The 13,435-nt window shown below is 36.2% G+C and overlaps 1 protein-coding gene and 1 pseudogene across 1 annotated transcript; one reads left to right on the top strand and one right to left on the bottom strand.

Annotated features, from left to right (window-relative positions):
• Positions 1-1,808: 1,808 nt before the first annotated feature.
• Positions 1,809-3,550, top strand: LOC119638673. The gene is made up of 2 exons (XM_038035609.1): positions 1,809-2,018; positions 2,083-3,550. Exon 2 carries the CDS (start codon positions 2,395-2,397, stop codon positions 2,797-2,799), a length of 405 nt encoding a protein of 134 aa, XP_037891537.1. The 5' UTR covers positions 1,809-2,018; positions 2,083-2,394; the 3' UTR covers positions 2,800-3,550.
• A 7,013-nt stretch (positions 3,551-10,563) lies between these two features.
• Positions 10,564-11,469, bottom strand: LOC119638663 (annotated as a pseudogene).
• Positions 11,470-13,435: the final 1,966 nt, after the last annotated feature.

Consider the following 13,435-nt stretch of genomic DNA (forward strand, 5'->3'; position numbering starts at 1 on the left):
ATAATATATAATCTTGTATATATAAATGTATAAAAAATAAGCATTTATCTTCCCTTGTACGTCTCCTGAATAGTGTTGGCTGAAAATAGTCCTTTAAAACAAGAAAATTTAGGCGGTGAGTTACATTTTAACAAAACATAAAAGCACATTGCATTATTTTTGAATATATAGATCAAGCGGCATCGTGGAATTGCGATTCGATATTAGAGAATAAAGTAAAAATGAAAAAACAAATGTCAAACGAAGGATGTGGATTTTTTGATTATAGAAGAGGTTGTTAATACCTCAGAAGAAATGTTGGTTGAGAGAAGATTGAATCGCGAATTAAATTCAAAAGAAGATTTTTAATTACACTAATAATCTTCTGAACACGCCGTGTACTGAAAAGCCGTGAAACTGAAAATAATAGTATCTTTGAACATCTAATCTTTTCGAGCTATTGGCACATAGATAGCAAATATAAACCAGTAAGATGAATCTACAACACATCAGCTGCTCTTCAGGTATCTGTTAAGCGAAAGATTGTTCCTATTTTCCCAATTTCAAATATGTAATTATTAAGGTTGCTTTTGGCAGAAATTTCTGAGTACAGATTATAATCGATTTATTCAATTTATAAACACAACCATTTGGTTGCGTCTCGTTTCACGCTTAATTTATAAACACATCCATTTGGTTGCGCAATACCATAAAGCAGCTTTGTCCATAAAAATGGAGAGAGGAAGTGACGATAATGACAACCAAAGCGAGGAAAGTACCAGTTCTCTAGATAAAATCACTTCGCTGAAAACTTTAGGTCCATTAATTGCCTCAAAGGACAATACTCGTAGCACTCGGTATATATCGGATGTGCCAGCGAACCTTGCATGTTTTTTAAGGGTTCGAGAATTCAGGTGATCCGTTTGTGTCGGATGAGATCACATGTATATAACAATCCATTTACGATTACATAAATATGCCTAGCAACAATATATATATATGTATAGTGCTTTCGATGAACAAGTTGCAATTTACTGATCAACATGCCTATAGACTTAATGAGCGAACTTCGAATTTGGTCGAATTAAAGGAGAAGTAAATGAGCGAACTTCGAATTTCGTCAATTTAAAGGAGAAGGAAATGAGCGAACTTCGGATTTCGGCAATTTAACTGAGAAGTAAATGAGCGAACTTTGAATTTGGTCAAATTAAAGGAGAAGTAAATGAGAGAACTTCGAATTTCGTCAATTTAAAGGAGAAGTAAATAAGCGAACTTCGAATTTGTGTTTGTGTTTATATACTTAAACAAGGCCATTTTCTACTTATAATTTTTTTTTTATTCGATTTTAATAACAAAGTACACAAATAAGAATACTCATAGAATTAACCATATATGCATTTATATGTATTTTTAAATATTTTTTTCAATATTTTTACATTTATATCGTAACGAAAAAGACCGGTAAAATATATTTACTTGATCATAAATCAGATTGAAGCTCCATTCATTTGATACATTATACAAATTTTTCATTGATTTTTTATCAATTTCTCGTGCCCCTCATTGATTTTTTACCAATTTTTCATTACCCTCATTGATTTTTTATGTGCCGCCACTAAACCATAGCAGCGAATATCTGATTTGGACTTTAAACGCAGGAAATTTCTGATACAATTATATAACTTAATGCAACGCCCATTACAAAAATTTATTGAGGTACATTTGCGATATATCAGAGCATGTTAGAGCTAAAGTTTTACGAATATGGCAACATAGATTCTTAATTGAAAATGCCCGAGTTCCTTTTAACTTTGTTCATTTCTATAATTGATTATATGGCATTAAAACAAATTATAGTTCTTGACATTGTTTATTTACAATAAAATGAAATACCGTCAAGAATTACCATAATGTAAATAGAAGGAAAAGAAGAGCCCTTTTACGAGTTGTAATGAAAACCGCATCAAAACGTATACATTAAATACGCCTGCCACCGAAACGTTGAAGTGTTTAATAAGCGCGGCAGCCAAAGGCAGAAGGTTTTTTTCCAAAAACAGTGAAATGAAAAGTATGAATACTTATAACGTGCTTCCCTTTTTACAGCCTGACGAAGACTCAATTGTTGGAAATATCGTGGTATACTGCATGCGAAACACAAATGTAGTTCGTAATCATCTTCAAACATTTCGTCGTCATTTTGCTTTTCTAATTAAAATAGTTTCAACGAAGTTATATTAAAATCTAAGAAAATAGACTTCGTGATTACTATTTGGTCTGAAACAGCACGAAAAAGGGCTATCTCGGAAGACGCATTAGTGCGCATACTTATGGTATGCGCAAGAACTGGGACTTATCCGAGCCGCGGAGGCGATCTCGAAACTAATTGAGGAGAAGGAATTCTTCGAAGAAGAGGTCATGGTGAATGCACGTGGAGCGTCTATCGATGAATTGGCAAAAGATCTTGCTACGATTAAAACGAATACGAGCAACATGCCAGATTTCGAAAAATCCTTAGAGGAGTGCATGCAGGTGTTCGACGAGGATTGCCAAGGAATGTCGACATTTGCCCCGAGTATCGAGGAGTTCATGCAGATGATCGAGGAGGCTTTTGATGGCGCGTCGACATCAGCGCAGGCGGCGCAAATAAGAAAGAATCGGCGGCTCCGAGCTGAATCTCTCTTTCGACAAAAACTGCCAAACACTGAAGGAGATTGCGGAGAAGAAGTACTTTGCGATGTCCCCACTATAAATGATAGAATAGTGCACGTTAATTTTGACGACGATTGCACAAACATGAAGACGATATATTCGCGAAAGTAATTGGGAAATCGTGTTCGCAGCGCGGGGTCTGTTGACCTTGTTCAACATCGTGCTGAACGCCTACCCCCGCACATCTTATGCGGGTGGATTAGAGGAGCTATTTGACGTGAATCTGCAAGCCGCTGAAGATGTGGCATTATAGGTGAAGGCTGTCGTCTGTAGCGGATCCCCCGTTGACAAACGAATACTGGGAGGAAAATTCGCCAGCGGTGTGTACAGAAGAAAGCGGGCAGGCGGAAGCATTCACTTCATACGCCTATTATATGACTACCCCCATTTAGCGGAAGCGCTACTAACTAAATATAAGAGGAAAAAGAAAAGCAACAATGATCTACAACTGCTTAAAAATTTGTCGGAAACGGAGGCGCCCAGCTCACTCTTCTGGGGTCAGACTGGTCCTTTGCTGATGTATAGCTCGCCATGGGGGTCTATTATTACACAATTCCTGAATAATACACACGTCGCGACTTTCCAGGCAGCTATAAAGAGTGATGAGATCGAAAACTCCGACGGCAAGGCGCAAAATAGAAAAAAACAGCTGCTTCCACGCAATATTATAAGGAATAATAATTAGGTTTTTTTACTTTAAGATTGAAAATCAAAACAACAAAAAAAAGGTACTGAAACAGTTTTGCATAACTTTTCGTGGGAGTTCTCACGTTGTGCGAACGCAGAAAGCAATGAAGTTTTATGATATTTAAAAATTTAGGAAAAAAAGCAGAGGATTATAAAAAAAAATGTAACTTTTTGAATTTAAAATGAAAAGATCAGACAAATTTTATGTTGATAAAAATTACACTCATATATAAAAAGTTAACAATTATATAATGAAATCGAAATCGTCAAAACTGCATCAGGAAACATTGTGTAACGAAATAATAAATGAAATGAAATTCAGACTTTTTTATGCCAAAGAAAATCAACATGTCAAGACAATAGGAAGAAAACGACTGTATGTGTCTCTAAATAAGGGGCCCTAACTGAGAATATCACTAAGGAAGTTGATTCAAAGATAACTAGAAACATCTAAAAAAAGAGCAGACATATCGTTTCCATACAGTTTGACGCGCTGTGGTCGTATTTTTTTATTTTGTGTGCAGAAATTTTGTAATTCCTTTTTTATTTTATTGCTTTATACGGTTTTAAAGAATAAAAAATTATTAAAGCGTTTACATTTATTGACATATATTGAACTTTACTTGTAATTTATATTTATTGTATTGTTCTGTCTGTTGATCTCTTTTTGGTTTTTGCGATCAGCACTTGATTCTCTCGTCATGTCCGTCTTGCTTTTCGTGTTGTTGCTTCCAAATACTTGCCTTAGTTTGCACCCCTTACAGCTTTTCTCTTTGTTTACTGTCTTTGTAATAGTGTGAAGTTTGGGTGCTAATATAAGAGATCAAATTTGAACAAGTAATAAACCCTTTGTTTTTTCTTTCTTCACAAACTCTTTTTTGGTCTGTTGCTTTGTGACTATTTACATCATGGCGACATAAAACAGGTCCTGATTTTCAGCGATTCATTGCTTATTGGCTTTGCGAGCGTTATTGTCATGCGAAGACACAGTCCTACGTCCTTCTGCAGAAAGCGGGATATTGACTTTCATAAGCTTTTCATGGAGACAAGGAATTAGTTTTCTGAATTAAGTAAAAATCTCGTGAAATTGTGTGGAAAGTTTAAAAACTTACGACAATGTTTGAAGGGTTGCTATCTAGGACACTCAACTCGTTCTCCAAAAAAAACCAACTTGTGGTGTAGCGTGCGGTACTTCATCTCTGTCCCCGTCTAAGTCTCATAAATGCATCCACATTGATCGCCACCGCTCCTGGTCGTTCTTATCGTCAGCTATAAAGCTTTTTGATCTGCCGTTGATGAATCCGTTTAAGATATCGAGTGTTCCACTTTGTCTACTGATAACATTAGGATTTCCTTCATCGTAAACCTAACTGGTAACACAAAGATTACAAATAAGCCGGGAGCCCCTCCTCGTATCAGCTAGGCTGAGGTGGCAAGGGCATCCCCTCCTAGTGCTACCATTCAGTCTAGTCAGTCATCTCTAAAAATATTAACGAAAACAACAAATCCTCCTCTTCACCTAGCTGTTCAGGTGTATCCGCTGGTCACCATGCTGAACAACTCGTACAATCCGCACAAGCAGTTATAGTCAATTCCTCTATTTTCTCCCCAACTCCCAGTCTGGCAACTGACGCGTGCGAGATCGTACGTTTTTGTTAGTTTTATTGCTAAAATTTTTTTGTTTTCGTTTTTTTATACGCGTTTAAAAATGGGTTTATGTAAAAGTATAAAAGGTTTGAACGTGTAAAGTTGAAGAATTACATTAAAAACATTAAAATTTTTGTGATTTTCATTTTGGTTCGTGCGATTAGCACTTATAATCGCAATAGTAAACCTCTTTCGAGTCTTTCCTAGTTTTTTCTTTTGATTTTTTTTTATTTTATATTCTTCGTTTGGTGTGAATAGTTTTTCTCTTGGCTTGTTTACCGTTGCTTCAGTAGTGTAGATTTTACGTATAATTTAAGAGAAAATTTAATAGAAAATTTTTCTGATTTGTATTCTTTCTTTTTTTTCGTGCTTCCAGTTAGGTTTTGCTTTCTCTTGTGCTTTTGCTCTCCTGTTACAGTGACAACGTAACGGAGAAGTTTTATTAAATTTCTTAAATTTGTAGATAAACTTAGGGTAATGGATTCTTTTGAATTTTTTTTTCTTTTTTGCCCTAATAATTTACTTCTTTTTATTCGTTAACTTGACATGGAGTGCTTATATACACCATGCTGCGCAAAAACAGTCCGGAATCGGACAGATTCGTTTCTTGTTGGCTCTGCGAGCGCTTTGGTCATGCAAAGTGTGCCAGTCGCTGACCTTTCCAAAGGCTTAAGATGGTCATGTCCTGACTATAGGCAGCGGGACATTGATTTTTACAAACTTTTCACGGGGACGCGAAATGGTTTCTCGGAATTGAGTAGAAATCTCGGCTCCTTGTGGGAGAAGTTTGAGCTAATTAAGTCTAAGTTTGATAAGTGCCGTTTTATTGAGCACTCATCTTCTACCCAAGCCAGAAAAATAACTGCTCGTAGCGTAGCGTGTGGGACATCACATCTGAGTTCCTCTAAATCTGATTCGTTGGTACAAGTTACCGCTCCCTCTAACTCTAAAATGAAAGTTAATGTTTCCGATATTGTTGAGTCGGTTGGTAACAAAATAGTTACAAACAAGCCGGCAAGTCCTCCGTTTTAAGCTACGCTGAATGTGAACGCTGGTCCCCAGACTGAGCAAGTCGCACAAGCTGCTGGTGCAAGGGCGATAACGCCATCTGTATTCTCCCCAACTCTAAAATCGCCAACCGTGAACCCCCCTGTTCCGACTAATGATATTTGCTTGACGGCAGTTCCTCCCAGAAAAGAAATATTTGTGTCAAGACTGGCACCTGAAACATCGGTGGCTAACATAAAAAGTTATCTGGCGGCGAAAGTCCCATCAGTCAACTTAAAGCGCGTTAGAATTTTCAAAATGGCTCCTTCTCAATCTAGAACAATCTCCTCTTTTAAAATACTAGTTCCCACCGAAAACAGTGATATGTTGTTAAACAAACCACTGTGGCCAGTAGGATCCTTGATGACTTGGAAAGAATTGTGATAAAGTTCCGACGAATGAAGATCGGGTTTTAGCCTAGTTTCATTGAAGGCCAAACAGAAAAACTCCGTGCTCACTGAATTAAGAAAAGTAGAACGAAGTTTTGAATCAAGGCCCCTAACATTTAGATAAATGAGAGATAATGAGCCTGAAGAAACATTTAGTTTTTTGCAGGCGACAAGACTATTGCTTTGGTATTACGGGGACGATATCGAGGGATAAATTCCTTAATGGGGAGAATGATTTATATTGCTCTTGATTAGTTTTAGGCGATGACGCCTGAATTAAGTGAGTGACGCCACTATGAGGCGATACTCTTGCCACTTCAGCATAGCTTAAACCAGAAGGACTTAACGGCTTATTTATAACCTTTTTGTTACAGACCGACTCAGCCATATCAGAAACGTTGACGTTTTTTGAGGACATTATGGAAGCGCTAATTTGCACCAAAGAATCGGACTTAGGAGGAATTAGAAGTGATATACCAAACGCTACGCTGCGAGTTGTGATTTTACTAGCTTAGGAAGAAGGGGAGTACTCAATAAAACGACACTCGTCAAACCTAGTCTTAATGATCTGAAACTTTTCCCAAAAGGAGCCGAGATTCTTATTCAATTCAGAGGAACTATTTCTCGTCTCCGTGAAAAATTTGTAGAAGTCTATGTACCGCTTCCTACAATTGGGACATGACCAACGCAATCCCTTCGAGGGGTTAACGACTGCATTAGCAGCCCGGCCGATAATACCGGCACACTTTGCATGGCCAAAGCAATCGCAAAGCCAACACGAGACGAATCTTTCAGATTCCGGGCCCGTTTTCGCCCGACAAGGTGTATATAAATACTCCATGTCCAGTCTAAAAGACAGAGATGGATTATGAAGAACAGACAGAAAAATTGCAAAAAAAAATCCTCAACACAAACATTTATCAGCCAATTTGAACAAAACTTCTCTGTTACGTTGACACTGTAACAAGAGATCAAAAGCAAAACAAACTACAAACACCGAAAAAATAAACAGAGAAAAAAAAACAAAAAAGAGAGATTCAAGCTCAAAAATTTGTTTGCAAAAATCCAATGAATCAAAGCGTAAAGAAAAAATACTTCTTTGACTTTGAATTCACTCACTTTCTTCCGAAAGTGTACTATAAATTCACACACTATAAGGCAAAATAGCCACAAGAAATTAAATTATTAATTGCCGAAACAGAATATAGACGATTATACCGCGCAACAGAGTTGACAAACTTCATCACGTTGAGAACAATAGAGGCATTGGCAAGCTAAATACCTTATCTACATTGTTTGAAGGAATTGTTAATATTAACTGTGACGAATCTCTTTCTACTTTCTATTAGAGCCCACTTTCAATGTTATGAAGGGTTTTTCTAGTGGCTCTCGCACATGTATATACTAATTTTAGTAAAGCGTTTGGCTTAGTTAATCATAATTTCTTTACCTTCAAACTCTATGTCTCTGGCTCCCCTTCGTACTTAATGAAATGGTCAAGCTCCTATCTACATAACAAACAACTTAAAGTTCTTGTTAACTTCATCACCTCGAATGAATTTCCCGGGACATCTGGGATCCCTCAAGGCAGCCACTTCGGACCACTTTTGTATATTCTACACATTAATGATTTCTCTTCGTTGATTCAATCCAGCCATATCTTAATATAAGTTGTCGATGCTAAACTTTTTTTTCCTTCTCTTTGGAATCGCAATTGTATCAGCTTCAAATTGAGTTTTTGGTTACGTGGTGCTCGTTAAATTTTACGAAATTAAATACTATAAAATGCAAGAAACCCTTTTTCGCATTCATTGCTAGGTCCGCGCTAGGTTGCATTAAAAGATTGTAACGAGCCTTCTTATTCGGGGTATGCTCAGGGCTACCCGAGATGCCCTTTTTATTTTATTTTATTTATTTTATTCCACTTATACTAGAAACTCAACTAAACAAATAACAGTCGAGTTCAATTGGCTCTTAATGCAAAACTTATACTAATCAGCAATAAAATTGAGTATAAGCATAATAAAACAAATAAGAAGAAAAAAAAAAAGAAAAAAGAAAAAAAAGCATGTACACTATCAGCATAGGAGCACACATACAACCGGTACAGGACCAAATTGCAAATGAACCCCTAAGCCATTGCACACATGCATAAGCCTGGTAACCGATAATAAATTGACAATAATTCACTTTCGAAACGTAACGACTTTTTAAGGATAGAAGCTAGTTTAAATACGACATAGGTAAATGGCGCGTATTAAGCAATGTTGCTTTAATGGACTTTTTCCAAAGAAAAACTCTTCCACCTTCGTATTTTCCTTCAAATTATATTTTTATTGTTTACGAGGAATATGAATTTATCGTGTTTACAATAGAGGTGTTATATGCGATTAGAGATTTGTGTAGACGGGATACAAGACCCAGCGTGGTGATTCGGGACCCGATCACTTTCCTTCAATATTATTTTCCGAGTTTCATCTGTACAGAGTTCTGCGAGAAATCCCAAAGAAATGCGCAGGAGATGTTACAACAGCCAACTTTGGCCCAATCGGGTACTCGTCCGTTTCTACCTGCATTCTGTTTACTTTTATTGTCAATAATCGTTCGAACCGTCATCGAAGAGAGTGGTTCGGGGACGACAACCATGTTGAGCCTGCCAGCCTCTATCCGTAAAGTATAGTAATCCTATTCGTTAATCGGGGTGACGACTAAACTGAGCCTGCTGCCCCTATCCGTAAGTAAAAAAAATATCTCTGTCACAAACACGAAGAGATATTTTGTCCGAGATCTCTAATCTGTTTAGCTGCTATAACAGAAATGAAAGACTGATCGTGTTGTGACACGCTCTTTCTTTCTCACGTTCACCATCGTTGTTTCGTTGCATAGTTGCTCTGCCTGTGCTTGTTACAGGCTGGTACGCATTATGCTATGTATATGCTACAATATCAATGTTTACTTGTGTAAGTGTTATAATAATACTCTTTTGTATGTCTTATATTAATACTATCTTATGTAAGTGTTAGGATATGTTTATCGCTTACAACTAAAATGTGTGGTCATACATATATGAAAATTATTTCATAACGCATAGCCGTTAATCCCTACACAGCAAGAACAATTCAACGTACTATTGTTAGCAAGAAATAAGGGCATCTACCAAAACATACAGATCGTTATGTTTATGCCTATGCCAAAAAAACTCAATTTACAATCCTTAGCATATTGACGGAACTGTCAATAAACAAGTAAAAGTTTAGGCATATGATTTTGTCTGTGACAACAGTAAGTCTAAACCACAAGGTATATGCCTTTGCATAATATGTATGCTACTTATGGTTGAAATATATCATCATATGTATGGGAAAGAAATAAATTTGTGTGTTAATCCCTAAATAATAACAATAACCACTTGCAACTTATTAATAAAAAGAAGTGAGCGTTACACATATAGAAGCAAAACAAATATATAGGTGTATGAAGTCCCCAGTGGACGTCGCCGACTTTTTGGGTTGTGAAATTTCGTCTTGAACTCGATAATTACAGTAATGAAGAAAATGATTCGACCTGGCATCGTTACGATGAATGATCGTCATAAATATTTCCATAAATATGAACCAGATTGCATGAAATACCAGAATACGTCACGAAATCCAACAAGTCGGGAACTTTTCTTAGATCAGTTAGCGAAGATGCAGGCAAAACAGATTAGTTCTTCTTTCGGACGGATTTGTAGAACTCTCTACTTAAGGTTTTACTAGATCTAGATAATGGATAATATTGTTCAATCAGTCAATGTAGAAATTTGTTTGTTAAATTAAAAGTCCTTTATTTTGTAAAGTATGATGGTAGAATTAAATCCAATTTGGCTACTCCAATTTACACTGTTGATTTCAAGAATTCTCATTGTCTATAGTAGTTTTGTGCAGCAGAAATTCGTACATGACTAAATGGCATTAAATATAACTTTTTATTTAGCAAGCAAACAGTATTTCTAATGAAGATAACATAGAAGAGATTCGACGCGATGGTGAAAATGCATATGAAAATTTGGTATGATGAGAATTTACATTGTAATTAAATGTAAGTTTCTGTAATTACTTCTTTATTAATGATAAGTGAATTCACACGCAAGCTTATACGAAGCAGAAGATTTTATGTTTGGTATTTGTATATTTTTGTTTGTCAAAAAACTAGTTAACTGACCTGCATGAACCAGTATATCGATCCGAACTTTGTCTTAATTCCTAATGTGTTCTTACTTTTTTAAATATAATTTATAGCCAGTTATATACGTGTAAAAGAGAGGATATTCTTTCTTCTTATGAACAATATTGTCGCCGAGATCATATTTTGTGAAAACTACTACTGCGTCCTTTCCAATGTCATTTTTTTTCCTGCAAACTGTAGGTTGGCAACAACACCCAAAAATTTTTTGAGGCGTGTTAAACTCGAGTACGTGCATGTCTTTTTCCTCAGAAAACTGATGATGAATTTTTTTGTTTCAACAAACCAATAAAGAATGCTTTAACTATGTGTTTTAAGTTGGTCGACACTTCTATTTTTGCCTGTAGGTCCTTAATGCCAACCACTTTGCAAATGGTTCGAATCGCCCGATGACAAACTGGACGGTAGCCTTCCGACTTTTTAGTTTTATCAAAAGCGCAAAAAAATATAAGAAAAACTCTGTGCAATGTTCACACTACCCGAAGGACATCAATTTCTGACTGGCACGATTTTTTTACTTGCGTAGTGCTGAGCGCATATCAGGAGCTTTTGATATAGTAAATCCTGCTAAACCGCATCCGTTACCAGTGACATTCATAACGGAAAATCTGCGTCTCCTCCCCATATTTTCTTCCATTATAAACACTATTTTGTTTTCGAAAACTCGTCAAAAGGCACCTTTCTGGTTGCTACCAGTGATGATCAATCTGAGACACTGATCTTAACTCCCTCTCTCCGTCTGGTTCGATAACCATTATCCAAACTCCATACTTGGAGATGAATCCATATCACTATGATATGTCGGGTGACAACTATATTTTCATTGAAACATACACGAATAGCCAGAATCGACAAGTCCTGATCTCCTCCGATCTATAATTTTACGAATACGTCGAGAATTTTAATTTAACTCGTCTAAGAGTCATGAAAACAACCAGCATTTGTAAGTCTAAGCTCCTTTTTAATTCGCCATCCAATGCAAACAATTTTTTTCTAAATAACGACTTTGCACAGAACAGCTTAGAGGCATACATTGCCAGATCCTTCACTGAAAAATTTGGCATTGTGTGCAATATCCCCCCCGACTGTTATCCTGATTTCATTAAGAAAAATACTTCCTCATCGATTCCGATTCGTTCGGTAACGAGGCTACATCGCAAATCAACATGACAATAGTACGACTTATGTACCAACCACGAGTGTCACAATCGGTTTTAAAGGAAAATCAATTCTAAAAACCATCACTTTCAACTACTGCATTCTACAAGTCAGCTTTTTTACACTGACGTTGAGCCATTGTTTATATGTGGTCGCTTTGGCTACATAGCGAAGTTCTGAAAAATTAAAACATCAAGTTGTGTTAAATATGGAAGCCCCCAGCATGAAAGATTACACGAAAGATTACAACGCAATCACGTGTATCCTGCGTGGCTCTTCCACCCACACTCCCAACTCCCAACACTCTGGTCGCCAAGGAAGAAAGAAGAAGAGGCCAATAAGATAGAGATTATTGAAAACATTTCATTCAACAACGTCGGAAAAAGACACTCTGGTTCTGACGAAGTGGTATCAAACTTAAAATTGTTCAATTATGCAGCTGTCATTAAATGCAGAGACGATACCTTAGTACTTAGCACTGTGACGCTATGAAGAGCTCTTGTTACTTCCCTGTCGATTAGATAACGTATATTATTCAGTAACCAGTCCATTATTATTTTCTTTACCTTCTTTTTTTTGGATGAAAGGGACATCTTTTAGCATGGTGGCTACGTACTGTATTACTTTAATAATTCTATCTAACATGTTTTCAAAGGTATCATCGGGAATTACTTGAGCGCATAAATCGAGAACAAATCTGGTGTTTGTGGGTTATTTAACGCTATTCTTCCAAGTATCAACGGCAGAAGAAGAATTTCAAACTCCTCTCTCTTGTTTCGTCCATAAACATAACAGTATCGTAGGCTAAAGATTGCCCCTTAATAATATCCGAATTTTTTGCTAGAGAAGTTCTTCATAAGAAGGTTTTCGAAATTCTGCCATTATGTAGTCGTTATCACGTAACCCTTAACATTATGCTCTGCGATCATATGACTGTGCAGAGCATTACAATTCTTGGCCTCTAATTTGCACTGATCACAATGTAACGACATAAACTTAGCTGTCTCTCCATCAACAGCCAGGCAAGCGTTTTTATGAGAACAGTTAGTGTAATATTAAACAGGGGAAAAACACTGAGAGTCTTTGTCTTATTTTTAATCCTGTGATTCGTTAGCAACAAAATTATTCATTGGATATTTCATATTTTACTTCATATCTTAAAAATTGAATTCAACATTTTTTTTTTTTAAATATCTTGGCACGCACAATCAATATAGCTTCCAAACGAACTTTTCCTTCTTTTATTTTTTAATCACGAAATTATTCGAAATTACTGGAAACAACGGAGAGAAGAAGAGATTTCCAGGGAAAATATGTGAATCTCGGAAGGGTTTCCTTCTCAATACATGAGATATATTTTAAGTAAAGGAAATGAATGCATTTACCGTCAATTTTATAACTTTGTTAAAGTTGTTTAAAAGAACATTTATAATTTTAAAATTTTTTTGGATTTTTCCTATTTCACTTTTACGTGAATGTCTAATTAATTTCTTTTTCAAATTTTTAAACTTTTTTCTTTCTCTTTTTAAATTTTTTTCGCAATTAGTCACTTCTTACAACTTCTTTGAGTTCTTGTGAAATTTTGTTGAAACAAA

The sequence above is a fragment of the Glossina fuscipes genome, unplaced genomic scaffold, assembly GCF_014805625.2.
Source record: "Glossina fuscipes isolate IAEA_lab_2018 unplaced genomic scaffold, Yale_Gfus_2 106, whole genome shotgun sequence".
Classification (NCBI taxonomy): domain Eukaryota; kingdom Metazoa; phylum Arthropoda; class Insecta; order Diptera; family Glossinidae; genus Glossina; species Glossina fuscipes.